Source organism: Delphinus delphis, chromosome 14 (assembly GCF_949987515.2).
Source record: "Delphinus delphis chromosome 14, mDelDel1.2, whole genome shotgun sequence".
NCBI classification, from domain to species: Eukaryota; Metazoa; Chordata; class Mammalia; order Artiodactyla; family Delphinidae; genus Delphinus; species Delphinus delphis.
In genome coordinates, this window is record NC_082696.1 from 47,112,230 (window position 1) to 47,127,743 (window position 15,514).

The 15,514-nt window shown below is 41.8% G+C and overlaps 1 protein-coding gene across 1 annotated transcript in view; it reads right to left on the bottom strand.

Annotated features, from left to right (window-relative positions):
* Positions 1-140: 140 nt before the first annotated feature.
* Positions 141-15,514, bottom strand: part of CCN6 (cellular communication network factor 6) — a 32,295-nt gene continuing 16,921 nt past the window's right edge. The window contains exons 3-6 of the mRNA XM_060030433.1: positions 9,248-9,545; positions 5,142-5,384; positions 1,682-1,875; positions 141-634 (exon numbers count right to left, since the gene is read on the bottom strand). Coding sequence (XP_059886416.1) covers positions 353-634; positions 1,682-1,875; positions 5,142-5,384; positions 9,248-9,545 — 1,017 coding nt within the window. The 3' untranslated portion in view covers positions 141-352. The remainder of the gene's footprint in view (positions 635-1,681; positions 1,876-5,141; positions 5,385-9,247; positions 9,546-15,514) is intronic.

Genomic DNA, 15,514 nt, shown 5'->3' on the forward strand with positions numbered 1-15,514 from the left:
AATATGCTTTTTATATAGCTTCAACAGATCATTTCAGATTATTTTATAGAATAAAATGTTCTCTTGTAAATTGTATAACGTTTCATTATGGAATATGTAGATGGAACCAAATACTTTTGTATTACATAATTATACACTTTAAGAGCTCAATTTTAAGGTTTTCGTATTTTACATATATTTTTAGGAGAACCTTTTTTAAAGCTTCTAATGCCTTAAATACAGTTATCTGAGAATTAGCTAGGCATTCTTACTGTTTTAAACCAATAAGGCAGATTTGCCACCCTTTTAAAACCATTTTAAATTTTGATGTAATGACATGATTGACCTTAACTTTTTCCCCATGTGCTTGGTTTTATAGGATCTTGATCTCAGAAAATATATCTCCTGGATCTCTGCAGTTTCTCTGACATACACAAGATGTAATCCACAGCATCTTCCATTTAAATGACCCTTCGTTTGGGCAATCAAACTGAATGGTAATCATTTTAGACTTGTTAGGGACACAGCATCTTTTATCCAAGCATATCCCACAGAAAGTGGGTTTGTAACTCTGAGTGCTTGAGCATCCGGAAAAGACAAATTTTTCAGCTTTGACGGGTTGGAAAGTAGGTTGGCATGTTTTTCCTTTGGGGATCTGAAAAGATATATAACGTTAAGAAGTCACTCTTTAAACTTGATTACAGTAGTTCAGAAAAGCGATACTTTGTGGACTATTACATAAATACACAGATATAATTTCAGGGCATTAATAGTTGCCATTTAGTGACATCCAGCCCTTTCTTTTCTGCCTTTAAAATCCCCTCTCACCAGAGGACCTAGGAAGTCCTCCCTGTGCTTCCTCCATCATATTATAGGACCCACTCCCCAATGTTTTTCTGCTATCTACCCTTGACTTAGTTCCACAATAAATGAAAATTTCTGTTTTATTTAATATTAAGGGCCAAGACTTAAATTCTCTAATATGGCTCAGACAGTTTTAAGTAGATGGATAGATGAATGAACATCTTAATCCCTTTGAAATTGTCAGCTTTCTAATAAATAGGATAGGGAATAACTTACTTAGGGATAAGATTGGTTTTGTAGCATTTCTAAGAATTACTCGAGACAGTCACAGAAGCAGGACCAGCTCTAGTTATCCCAAGCAATCTTAAGAGTATGTATTATTGTATCATAGTCCTTTGGCAAGTAGTAGCTAAGCAAAGCATTTTGGCAATAGTGTGGTTCCCTCTCCAAGTTGGTGATACATAAGATCAGAACTTCTCTGATGTTCCTAATGTTTTTATAATTATGATGTAGCAACCAAAATCTTTTATCAATTGCTCTGATTCCACTACATAAAATTAATATAGGAAAAAGAAGGTAGAATCTGAAAAGGATCCTCTCTGGAAAAACAATATACATGGTGGGGTGCCCCAACAAATCAGGCTGATCAAGACCCACACTAGTAAGCTGTTAACCTGTTGATTCTAGATACCCTAACATTACCTCTCTGCTTGGTGAAATTTTTCCCACAAAGGGCAGTTAATATCTGCTTTCCTCCAAGATAGTTTGACTTTAAGAGTTATAATGAAGTGGTTTTATTAATAAACACTTCCAAAACACACACATACATAGACACACACACACTTTTCAGGAGTTTCAATATTGAATTATCATGAAGTTAAATCTACTTAAACTTTACCTTTACTGTCTTTGATATATTACTGTCACAAGGCTGAATGTAGCACAGTCTTTTCTCATTTCTCATTTCACAGTTGCTGTTTTCATTGGTTACCCTATTAGATATGCCCATCCCACATGTTCTGGAGCAAGGGGTCCACTTCGTTGCTTGCACAAGACATTTTCTTTTCCAAATAAGTGGGAGATTCCTATAAGCTAAAATAAAGGAGGAGGGAGTGCATGTGTATAAATATATATGTATTCATGTAGGTAGATAATTTTTAATCATTATTTTTAAGCTAATAGTTAATAGATCTGAACTTTATATAAAGTAATTCAGAATAAAATAAGCTTATGGTCTAATTATTCTCTTTTTCCCACTCCCCAAATTATCTTTCAATCAAGTATTACAGTGCAGTATCTTAGGAGGAATAAAAATACTTTATCTTTGAAAAACTGAGTAAAGTACCCATTTGCTTCTTTCTGCGTAGCCCATCCTCTGAGTACTAAACAAGCTTATGCTTTGATGGATATCTGCCTTTTCCCTGGTTCTTGCCTCATGCTTGATGTTATTTTCAACAGATGTTGAAACAGACATCAGTAGGATTAGGGAATTCAAGATATTAATCAGAACAAGGTGGTCTTACTGTTAAATTTCGTGATGTTAAAATCTAAAATACAAAAGTTACATTTGAGAATTCAGCTATCAATGAGACCAGTTATTTTCTTCTCCACTTTTTAAAATCTAGTCTTTTAGAAAATTCTCTACGTTACACTGAACTAATCTAAATACTTATACTAAGTCATGAAAAATGTGCAATCCATTTTATTCACTCAGCTTAACTATTACATTCCCTATGGTATCAGGCCTATGGTATTCCCTCTGTTGTCTAGACATTTCATATCACTTCGGAATGCATGGACGGATCTATGGGTGAGTGGGTTGGATAGGCAGAGCCCCCCTCCACTGCCTGCAGCTTAGGAGAAACAAGGGAGGGGAAGGGGGTGAATAATGAAAATATAAAGAGTGCATAATAATTCTTCCATCTTGTAAATCCATGGGGAGCTTCCCTCTTGTTCTGCTCAGGAATGAATCAGGCACTTGGTTCATTTTAAGCAAACTACTAATTGGTTCATTGTCTCAAAGCATTTCCTTCAGGTTAATATGCATCCTAAAGTGGGTGCTTTGGGAGTAAGGTGGAGATTTGAGTCTGCAATTAACACAGCAAAATTCAGCCTACATTAAAATGTCAATTTAAAAAGGAACCACCCACCCCCCCTCAAAAAAATGCCTTCTTGATAGGGAAGATTCACTTTGAAGTATGTGCTATCTTTGAATAAAGTGATACTTTGATACTGTTGTCAGTGTTATTACAGTAGGATCTTGCCACTGCACACAGAACTGAGGGAGAGGAAGCAGAAAAATGGAGATACCTGGAAGGTAGACAACAGTTTAAAGACCTCAGCGCAGGAAGCAGGTTAAAAGCTTGGCATGCATCTGCAATAAATAAAGGTAGGTTAGATTATCATATTACCAAGAACCCCGCTTAGAGTTAAGCCAAGAGCTGCAGTTCAGCAATTGCTTAACATTCATTAAAGGGCAAGAAAACTAGAAGAAATTTTCAAAGTACAAGTTCAGTGTTCGGTGAGCAGTGAGAAAAGCATAGGGGCATTATGTCATTGCATGCTTCCTGCTGACAAAGCAAAAGCTAGATTCCAACTGTAGACTGTCTGGAATTAAGTATATAAATTACTATCACAAATATATCTTAAAGTATGTGTGTGTCATTGTGCTCAACTTTGAAAGCAAACTCCTGTTTGGGCCCATAAGTACAGTTTCAAAGTTAAGCAGAGGAGAGACATTAGACTGAACATATACTTCCTTTTAAACATATCTAGGCCTATATTTTAATTACTAGAGCGCACTTGGGAGATTTTCTCATTTTCTGTAGCAAAGTACTGACCACTAAGAATGACCATCTGACGCCTCCTCCAACCAGGTTCCAGCTGAATCCACTGAAACTGCTCTGACTTCACAAATGAGACCAACTTGACCGTGACCCAAAGGCCTGGCCTTGGGGACAACTGCTGTTCTACGGTGGTCTCACCAGGGAGGTTCACGCATGGGTTCTAAGAACTTAACACTGGGTCACCAAGATCCAATGCAGAAAATCAACTGTTCTTGTACATTTGTTAAAAAAAACAATTTGGCTTATATTTTCAAAACTTTTAGAGCATTAACAGTATCACGCGGTTAGCTGAAAACCACGGATGGTGAATGCCGATTTGCTGTAACCTGTTAAAGTTTTTTGAATTGGCATAATTGGAATCCCAGAGGATGTTCCTTTAAGAATTCGTTTTTAAAGATCTAAGACTCATTTCTCTGATTATAGTTGCTTTTATTAACTATCCACATAAGTGAATTTAGGAGTCTTTAGCATACATAAGTATTCCATATTTCCATGGCATCTTTCATTTACTAAGCTCCAAATTTCAAGAAAAAGGCATTCTTAATTTCTGGATGAAAGCACAGATGTGAATAATAACCAGGCAGCAATATTGCCCTTTTTGAGTCCTTCCTCACCTGTGCTTCATCTGCTGGCATTTTTGAAACTCCTGTCCCCAAAAAGCCTTGGCACCTAAATAAGGTGCTAGCTTAGAGCAGACCAAACTATAAGGTTTGTGAATATACTGATGCCAACTGTAAATGGCCAGGTGCTCCAGGTGAGTAATAAAGATTCTCATTACAAGTTTCTGACTACACACATACCTGGGTAACCTACTTAAAAATGCCTGTGTGCATATTTATTTAGAGAAGTTGGTAATTGTTAAGCTTCATTTTCAGTGAATGAAAGGGTAATTTTACATTAGTTTTATCTGTTTTTAGAAATGTTTACAAATCAATGTACCCTCAAATATTTTTGATCATAGCCTTCCATTTCTGCTTTTACCATATGGAAAAGTTGCCTTTGGAAATTTTTGGAACTGGATGGTTCATACTTCTTGCCCATAATAGAATAATACAGATAAAAGTTTTTCCAGGCCAGGGTACATGTGGATAATATTTGGTCAGTTTGCCTGAGAAGAGGTTAAATGGAAATAAGTAGAGGTAGTAAGAGTTTTCCTGACCTAGTAGAGCTTTCAAAAACTGGAATATTTGGGGAGTTCCCTAGTGATCTAGTGGTTAGGATTCAGTGCTGTCTCTGCCGTCGCGTGGGTTCAATCCCTGGTCAGGGAACTGAAATCCCATGAGCTGCGCGGCCAAAAGAAAAGGAAAAACTCTAAAACATCATAAAGTTCCCTTTACAGGTACTCAGAGCATACCTGCCTGAGGTAGAGACTGAGCATGGTGGCACACTCAAACTAAATCTCACACTGATCACCAATCAGTAAGTACCTCCTTAGTTCCTGTGGTACATAAAAGGAACATGGAAGAAAACCAGGCGAAGTCATACATGAGAGACAGTTCTACTTATGAGTACCTGGCATTGTTTTGTAGCTTGTTGACAGCTGCTGTTGTGATGACCCCAGGCCACATTTTGACTGATCAGTCTTCTTTCCACCTTTAGCCCTAGAGCAGTGCCTGTCAGCCGGCTTTGGTATGAACAGAGGTGTGCATCCAATGGCCCCACTCACACAGAGGCAGCTAAACAGGGGATTGGGCTGAAACACTTGGCCATTATGATAATGTACCCTGTTGAACTCACATCCCACAGCTACAAGATCTGAAAAGAGAGAAGAGCAAAATCACCAAAGAAGCCATAACTGATAGTCTAGACTTCCAGTTATAAACCACAGAGGAAATAGCTATCTCCTTTATGAAATATAGTTCTCAATTTTTTAGGCCACATGTGAAACCTCCTTCACAGAACATCTGTATAAAGTGAAAATGAGGGCTTCCCTGGTGGCGCAGTGGTTGAGAGTCCACCTGCCGATGCAGGGGACACGGGTTCGTGCCCCGGTCCGGGAAGATCCCACATGCCACGGAGCAGCTGGGCGCGTGAGCCATGGCCACTGAGCCTGCGCATCCGGAGCCTGTGCTCCGCAACGGGAGAGACCACAGCAGTGAGAGGCCCGCATACCGCAAAAAAAAAAAAAAGTGAAAATTAGACATTTTCATTATATCGTAGATTATCAGCCCTGAGTAGTCACCTTCAAAATTAAGACCCTGTTCCCTGTTCTTGAGTAAAGTTAATAAAAAATCACTATGAGTATAGAACTGGGATAATGACTGTAAACCTCAGAGCTGGGTTGATGGCTGGTGAGACAGATATCCCCAGATGCCCAACAGGCTAGGATATATTCCTAGGGAGTTAGGATAAGTGAATGGGTGAAGAAATCATAAATTGTTCACAATACTGCACAGTAGCTGATGACCTTTCACAGAACTGGAAGGTCAAAACCTTTTCAGAATACTAAGATGTGACCGACTTCACTGTGTTGACATTTGTGCTGATGGTGCAAAAGCAGCAGTGGCTAAAACTGCTGCTGACACTTCAGCGTGAATCAAACTGTACAGGTTAGTCACTATTTTTCCTTGCCATACACTTGTACATAAACGTACTGTTTTTTAAAGTTCTTAGTTCTACCTAAGAATGTCCTTAATGACACAGTAAAAATTACTAATTTTATTAAATCTGAGTGATCAAATATACATGTCTTTTTAATATTCTGTGTGACAAAACAGGAAGTTACATAGAGCCTTTCTCTAGATAGTGTACCAAAGTACAATAGTTATCTCGAGGAAAAGCACCTATGTTATTGTTTGGGTTGTGGGCCGAAGTAACCACTTTTTTAGTGGTAATTTCCCCTGAAGAGATGCTTGACGGATACCTCATGGTTATTCAGACTTGGGTATTTGGCAGACATTTTCTTGAAAATCAACGAAACGAGCCTGTCACTTCAAGGAAAACAACTGACAGTACTTGTTGCCAGTAACAGAATTTAAGCTTTTGAGCAAAAATTAGAATTTTGGAAAACTTATGTCCACCACTGAGATCTTTATAGCTACCCAATATGTAGACATTTCTGAAAATTTTGGTACTAACTAATGTGATTTTTTAAAATATCCATATAACCCATTGCTCCAAACTGGTATTTTCCAAATAACCAGTGATGGTATTACAAAATTATACTTGAGGAAAAGCCCCATTCCAAGTGGGTCTTTGAATAGAGGAAAGTATTTTAATGTCACAGAGTCTGAAAAGGTCATTGATTTGGTTTCCGATTCCACACAATTAGCAGTGATGCAGCGAATTTTTAAGAAACTCCACTTCTCAAGTTTTAATATAATATGAAAAAAGAATATTCACAATTATCTGAAAAGTCTGTTAAAATATTCCTTCCTTTTCCAACAACGTATCTGTGTGAGGCTGGAATCCCTTCATATATTCCAAACTAAAACAACATATAGCAATATATTGAATGCAGAAGCAGATGTAAGAATCTATCTTCTGTTAAGCTAGGCATTAGAGAGATCTGCAAAAATGTAAAACAATTCCACTTCCACTCTTCTCTAATTTCTTTGTTTTTAAAGTAAAATTTTTTCACAAATAATATATTATTAATTTGCAATGGGTTTGTTATTTTTAAACGTATTAGTAAATATTTTTAAATTTCTAATCCATTAAATACTAAGAGGTAACTCACATAAACAAAAGCTCTTTGGTTCCTCATTAATTTCTAAGACTAAAGGGATCCTCAGACCAAAAAAAAGTTTAAAAACCATTGTTCTATAATGATGAATCAGCACATTCTCTGTAAAGTTATATCTTAAGCCTTTATAGACCATTCGGTCTCTGTTGCAACTACTAGACCCTGCTATTGTAGAGCAGCCACAGACTATATGTAACTGAACTGGTGTGGCTGTTCTCTGATAAAACATTATTTACAGAAACAGACTGTGGGGCGGATTTGGTCCCTGAGCCATAGTTTGTCACCCCAGTTATAGATCATCCCCACCCCCATCCTCATGGCTGTGCTCTGTTACAATACTCATCACACTGTACATAAAATTACTTGTGGAAAGATCTGTCTGACACAATAAACTCTGACTCCGCGAGGGCAGGACCTGTATCTCTTTTTTCCCTGTTGTGTCCCCACCTGCTGGTCATAGTGTCTAGCTCAGTAGTGGATGCTCACTAAGTGTTTGTTAGGTTAATGAAATACCTTGCCTGGCACTGTTTGGGAGAAAGGGGTATCCTGAATGCCAGAGTCTGATAGGTCACGTTTTTCCTGTTGAATTTCCATAAGTAATAGCTAACATTTTTGAGAATTTACTACATACCAGATATTGTGTCAGGTGTTTTGGGTTTTGTGTCTTCATTTCATTTGATCCTGCTAACAACTATAAAATAGGAAGTACATATAATATAACTGAGGCACAGAGAGGTTAAGCAACTTGATCAAGGTCACTCAGCAGACAGAACTCAGAATTTGAACCCAGAGCCTACATTCCTAACCAATACACAATAGTCAAGTGCTGACAGGGGCATCAGGCTATCAACTTGAACTGTTCCACACATTCAGTCCAACTCCAGAGATGTGCTCTCATTCCATACTTACAACCAAACTTCTGCTAGTAGTTTTCCTTCCCACTTAGACTTTTCTACAGAGTAACTTAACCACCCAGCTGACATGAGTATTTCTCTTCCCTTAGAAATTTTTTTTTAATCCTCAATAAATCAGTATCCTGAATTATTGTCAAGGCATAGGTTTAGATGGTCTCAAGCAGTCTCCAGAGCTGAGGCCCATAAAGCTGAGGATCCTGTTGTGATGTGGGGTGCCCCTACCTTCTATTTACAAATGTGCCTCAGTAAAACGTACAGTAACTTGGGCTTCCCTGGTGGTGCAGTGGTTAAGAATCCGTCTGCCAATGCAGGCAATGCAGGCCCTGGTCCGGGAAGATCCCACAAGCTGTGGAGCAACTAAGCCCGTGCGCCACAGCCACTGAGCCTGCCCTCTAGAGCCTGCGAGCTCTAGGCCGTGCTCCACAGCAAGAGAAGCCACCGCAGTGAGAAGCCCGCTCACCGCCACGAAGAGTAGCCCCCGCTCGCTGCAACTAGAGAAAGCCCGTGTGCAGCAATGAAGACCCAACGCAGCCAAAAATAAAATAAAATAAATTTTTAAAGTACAGTAACTTGACGGTTAGTTGGGAAGACTGAGATTAAAGCTGTATGTCTGAATACTAGATATACATCCTTACATTTTAAAAAAGATTATTTTTTAGTCACAGAGAAGGTTGAATTCAGATTGCTTCTGACAGTAGTAACAAAAGCTGTCATTTGTGGCACTTTAATGAGTCAGGCCGTTTACATAATTTCTCCTATTTTTATCATTAAAAGCAATTACCTGAGAAGAACTGCAAGATCATTTCAGTGCAATAAAAGTAACAGGTTTCTGAATGTGTGTGTAACATCTGCTCATTTCACATGGTGTCCAATATGAGAAGGCTAGTCTCACTGGTGCATGGAAACTAAACCCATCTCTTATTTAGTCACATTAAGCTGATTATTCCAAAGTAACAAGTGCAGGCAAAAATCCTGTCTAGACTCCACATTCGCCAGCCAGTGCAGAAGGAAACACTTACATGCACACACTCCAGTCTCGTACGTAGGCCCGTCTGCTGAGTAGTCACAGTACAGCCCTTTGTGGGGGTCGCAGAGGTCAGCTTCGTTGCAGGTGTCCCCTGGTTGCCTGGCACAGATTTTACAGCATCCACAGCCATCCCTCACCAGGCTCACTCCAGGAGGGCAGCTGGGCTTCTGGCGAGCGCACTGACAGGGCCAGTGACAAAACTGTTGACGATGGTGCACTTCTGCTACCTCACCAGGCCTTCCTTCGGGCGCCGTGTCTACCAGCCCAGTGCCCTGGGCCCTGCAGTAGAACTTCATTTGACAACAAAGGTGATGTTAGAAATGATTCCTCAAACTAATTTCAGAGGTCTTCTGGAAATAGATTTCCCCCAGAGTACGAGAATATAGTGTGGTGAATTGTAATAATAATAGAATCTACCAGTATTTGACATGATCACTCGCTCCTTAAACTTTTCTGCGCTCAGCTTCCAACACATGACTCTTTCTCCTCCTTTCTCACTGATGGCTCCTTCTCAGTCTCCTCTGCTAGTTTCTTCTCATCATCTTCATCTCTAAACACTGAAACCCCCTGTGGGTAAAGACCTCTGAAGTAACTTCCCTCATTGCACCTCATATCTCCACCCAGGCCTCTCTTCTGAACTCAAACTGCCTACTTAACAGATCTCCACTTAGATATTTGACACGCATAGCAAACTTCACATGACCAAAAACAAACTCCCAATTCTCCCCTCCAATCTACTCTTCCTTACAAGAGAAGGAGAGAGGCAGGTGTGTCAGAGAAGATGTGATGCTAGAAGCAGAGGTAACACGATGCTTCTGCTGAAGGGGGGCGTCACAAGCCAAGGAATGCAGGCAGCTTATAAAGGCTGGAAAAGGCAAAGGACAGATCCTCCCCTAGACTCCCCAGAAGGAACACACAGCCCTGCCTTGATTTTAGCTGTTTCCAGACTACAGATGCCAGAACTGTAAGATAACAAATCTGTGCTGTTTGAAGACTGTAGCAATTTATTCAGTAGCAATAGGAAACAATACACCCCATTTTACAAGGGAGGACTATGGGGCTCTGATTGCTTAACCTACTCCAGGTCGCATATCAAGTAAGTGGAAGAAGAGGGACTTACACCATGCAGGCAGCTTCCAGAGCCTGAGCTCTCAATCCTTACCTTCCTCCCTTCCCCAGGCCAGGTCTTGCCACCAATCAGCTTTGATATTGAACAGATCACTGAATCTCTGCGTCTGTTTTTCCTCTCTAGCCCAGACTCTCCCCCTGAGCTCACAACTAACTCATTCATCTCTTCGGGGTATATCCCACTTTGATGTCCCACAAGCACCTCACTTTCTCCCTCCCCACAAGAAACTGCTCTCAGCTAGTCCCCATTTTAGTGAATGGTGGCATCATCCCCTGAGTTCCCCAAGCCAGGAAGCTGAGATCAACCTCACCTGTTCCATCTCCTTCATCCCTCACACCCGAAGGTCAGCGACCTGCAGCACAATGTTCAGGGCCCTCCTCATCTCTTGCATTCCTTAGATGCCTTAGCTTCTAGCGAGTGAAAGTGCCTGCGGTTCCCTGCATATCTGAGGCTGTTCCTTCTACCTGTAACCTTCTTCACCTGCCCCCACTCCTTCCCTGAGTTACCACCTTCTCCAGAAGACTTTCTATAACCTCTCCATGCTCCCTTTTACCTGTCGGTGTACTGAAGTTAGTGTATAAGTGCCTGTCTTCTCCACTCACCCTAAAGCTACCCAACCACAGGGAGTTGAGGTTCACTTGCTGGTGTACAAGTGGCACTTAGCACAGTGCCTGGCAAGTAATTTCTGTAATTAACTCTCAATTTTTATCTGATGGAACTGAAGGCAGTTGGACTGATACAGACATGCTAAACCTCTTTCCAACTCAAAAACCCTACATTTAAGGGACACCAAGTGGGGAAAGCGGTTGGGGGGGATGAATTGGGGGATTGGGATTGACATATATACACTAATATGTATAAAATAGATAGCTAATATAAAAAAAGAAAAAGTTTGGACAATGAAAGAGAGTCAGAATCAGAAAAAAAACAAAAACAACCCTACATTTAAAACTATCTGTTTGAAATTCCACCATTAAATCTTAAGCCTTTTTTTTTTGCGCAGGCTCAGCGGCCATGGGTCATGGGCCCAGCCGCTCCGCGGCATGTGGGATCCTCCCGGACCGGGGCACGAACCCGCGTCCCCTGCATCGGCAGGAGGACTCTCAACCACTGCGCCACCAGGGAAGCCCAGCCTTTTTTCTTACCACTGATGAGACATGTATTCCCCAGAGTAACACTTTCAGCTACTATTTGAGTTGAATATACCACGTGAGAATAGACTTTGAGGATACAGTGCTGGGCTTCTGAAGGACGAGGAGGAACAATGGAAATCCCGAATGTAGGGGGGCAGAATATCAAGGCTACACGTAGCGAGCGCCTGCTTCGCATTCTTGCCCAGGTTCAGACGTGGTTACCAGGGACCCCTTGCCGGGTTCGGCGGCCTCTCAGCTGGGCTCATGTTCATGAACTTTCCGTCCTCCCCTCTCTAAGGTGTTGGACTCTCAATTCTTGGCTTTCATGACACCAGCCCCACACCCCTGCCCAGTTCTACCCCTACCTCTGGACATACTTTCTCAATCTCCTTTGCAGGCTCCTGTTACCCTGCATTTGACTTAGATCTAAGCTCACTGGTGTTTCGTGACCTTAATGTATTGCTGTTCTCACCCTGCACACTGTCTCTTGACCATCTCATCAACACCCTTGCCGTCATTTTTGACCCTATGCAGCTTCAAATATAAATTTCCATCCAGGACTGCCACGCTGAGTGCAGACCCATATAGCTGGCTGCCTACCGGACGTCTCCACTAGAACGTCCTACAGGAAAAACTCACGTCCCAAACTCAACATTGCCCCACCCACCCGAGACAGCTTCTCCATACCCTGGAGATAGGAAGCTAGGAGTCGTCCAGGTCATCTTCCTCTCCCTCACCTCCCATAGTCATTTAACAACTAATCCTGCTTATCATCCTTATAGCCCTAAAACTAGTCACTCTTCCCTCATTTTCACTGCTACCAAGTATTACTTCAGTAAGTTCCTAACCGGTCTCCCTCCCTCAAGAATGACTTCAACAAATCTAACACATCACTGCTTTAAGGATCTCTTAAAAAACATATCTGTTGGTCCCCAGCATCTCCACACAAAAAAACAAAACAAAACAAAAAACACTGTATCTAGTTCTGTAAAAAATGCCATTGGTAATTTGACAGGGATTGCATTGAATCTGTAGATTGCCTTGGGTAGTATAGTCATTTTCACAATATTGATTCTTCCAATCCAAGAACATGGTATATCTCTCCATCTATTTGTATCATCTTTAATTTCTTTCATCAGTGTCTTATAGTTTTCTGCATACAGGTCTTTTGTCTCCCTAGGTAGGTTTATTCCTAGGTATTTTATTCTTTCTGTTGCAGTGGTAAAGGGGAGTGTTTCCTTAGTTTCTCTTTCAGATTTTTCATCATTAGTGTATAGGAATGCAAGAGATTTCTGTGCATTAATTTTGCATCCTGCAACTTTACCAAATTCATTGATTAGCTCTAGTAGTTTTCTGGTGGCATCTTTAGGATTCTCTATGTATAGTATCATGTCATCTGCAAACAGTGACAGTTTTACGTCTTCCTTTCCAATTCGTATACCTTTTATTTCTTTTCCTTCTCTGATTGCTGTGGCTAGGATTTCCAAAACTATGTTGAATAATAGTGATGAAAGTGGACATCATTGTCTTCTTCCTGATCTTAGAGGAAATGCTTTCAGTTTTTCACCATTGAGAATGATGTTTGCTGTGGGTTTGTTGTATATGGACTCTATTATGTTGAGGTAGGTTCCCTCTATGCCCACTTTCTGGAGAGTTTTTATAATAAATTGGTGTTGAATTTTGTCAAAAGCTTTTTCTGCATCTATTGAGATGATCGTATGGTTTCTATTCTTCAGTTTGTTACTATGGTGTATCACATTGATTGATTTGTGTATATTGAAGAATCCTTGCATCCCTGGTATAAATCCCACTCGATCATTGTGTATGATCCTTTTAATGTGTTGTTGGATTCTGTTTGCTAGTATTTTGTTGAGGATTTTTGCATCTATATTCATCAATGATATTGGTCTGTAATTTTCTTTTTTTGTAGTATCTTTGTCTGGTTTTGGTATCAGGGTGATGGTGGCCTCATAGAATGAGTTTGGGAGTGTTCTTTCCCTCTTCAGTTTTTTGGAAGAGCTTGAGAAGGATGGGAGTTACCTCTTCTTTAAATGTTTGATATAATTCACAAATAAAATTTGTATGGACACACAAAAGACCCCAAATAGCCAAAGCAGTCTTGAGGGAAAGAAAAAGAGCTGGAAGAATCAGACTCCCTAACTTCAGACTATACTACAAAGCTACAGTAATCAAGACAATATGGTACTGGCACAAAAACAGAAAGATAGATCAATGGAACAGGATAGAAAGCCCAGAGATAAACCCACACACCTATCGTCAAATAATCTATCACAAAGGAGGCAAGGATATACAATGGAGAAAAGACACTCTCTTAAATAAGTGGTGCTAGGAAAACTGGACAGCAACATGGAAAAGAATGAAATTAGAACACTCCCTAACACCATACACAAAAATAAACTCAAAATGGATTAGAGACCTAAATGTAAGTCTGGACACTATAAAACTCTCAGAGGAAAACATATGAAGAACACTCTTTGACATAAATCACAGCAAGATCTTTTTTGATCCACCTCCTACAATAATGGAAATAAAAACAAAAATAAACAAATGGGACCTACTGAAACTTCAAACCTTTTGCAAAGCAAAGGAAACTACAAACAAGACGAAAAGACAACCCTCAGAATGGGAGAAAATATTTGCAAACGAATCAATGCACAAAGAATTAATCTCGATCACTTCCGGGAAGATGGCGGAAGAGTAAGACGTGGAGATCACCTTCCTCCCCACATATACACCAGAAATACATCTACACGTGGAATAACTCCTACAGAACACCTACTGAACACTGGCAGACGACCTCAGACCTCCCAAAAGGCAAGAAACCCCCCACGTACCTGGGTAGGAAAAAGAAAAAAGATAGGTACGGGACCTGCACCAGTGGGAGGGAGCTGTGAAGGAGGAAAGGTTTCCACACACTAGGAAGCCCCTTCGCGGGTGGAGACCACGGGTGGCGGAGGGGGAAGCTTCGGAGCCGCGGAGGAGAGCACAGCAACAGGGGTGCGTGGGGCAAAGCGGAGAGATTCCCGCACAGAGGATCGGTGCCGACCGGCACTCACCAGCCCGAGAGGCTTGTCTGCTCCCCCGCCGGGGCGGGTGGGGCTGGGAGATGAGGCTCGGGCTGTGGTTGGAGCACAGGGAGAGGACTGGGGTTGGCAGCGTGAACACAGCCTGCAGGGGGTTAGTGCGCCACGGCTGGCCCGGAGGGAGTCCGGGGAAAAGTCTGGACCTGCCGAAGAGGCAAGAGACTTTTTCTTCCCTCTTTGTTTCCTGGTGCGTGAGGAGAGGGGATTAAGAGCGCTGCTTAAAGGAGCTCCAGAGACGGGCGCGAGCCGCGGCTAAAAGTGCGGACCCCCAGACACAGGCATGAGACGCTAAGGCTGCTGCTGCCACCACCAAGAAGCCTGTGTGCGAGCACAGGTCACTATCCACACCCCTCTTCCGGGAAGCCTGTGCAGCCCGCCACTGCCAGGGTCCCGGGATCCAGGGACAACTCCCCCGGGAGAACGCACTGCATGCCTCAGGCTGGTGCAACGTCACGCCGGCCTCTGCCGCCGCAGGCTCGCCCCGCACTCCGTGCCCCTCCCTCCTCCCGGCCTGAGTGAGCCAGAGCCCCCGAATCAGCGGCTCCTTTAACCCCGTACTGTCTGAGCGAAGAACAGACGCCCTCCAGCGACCTACACGCAGAGGCGGGGCCAAATCCAAAGCTGAGCCCCTGGGAGCTGTGAGAACAAAGAAGAGAAAGGGAAATCTATCCCAGCAGCCTCAGAAGCAGCGGATTAAAGCTCCACAATCAACTTGATGTACCCTGCATCTGTGGAATACATGGATAGACAACGAATCATCCCAAATTAAGGAGGTGGACTTTGAGAGCAAGATTTATGATTTTTTCCCCTTTTCCTCCTTTTGTGAGTGTGTATGTGTATGCTTCTCTGTGAGATTTTGTCTGTATAGCTTTGCTTCCACCATTTGTCCCAGA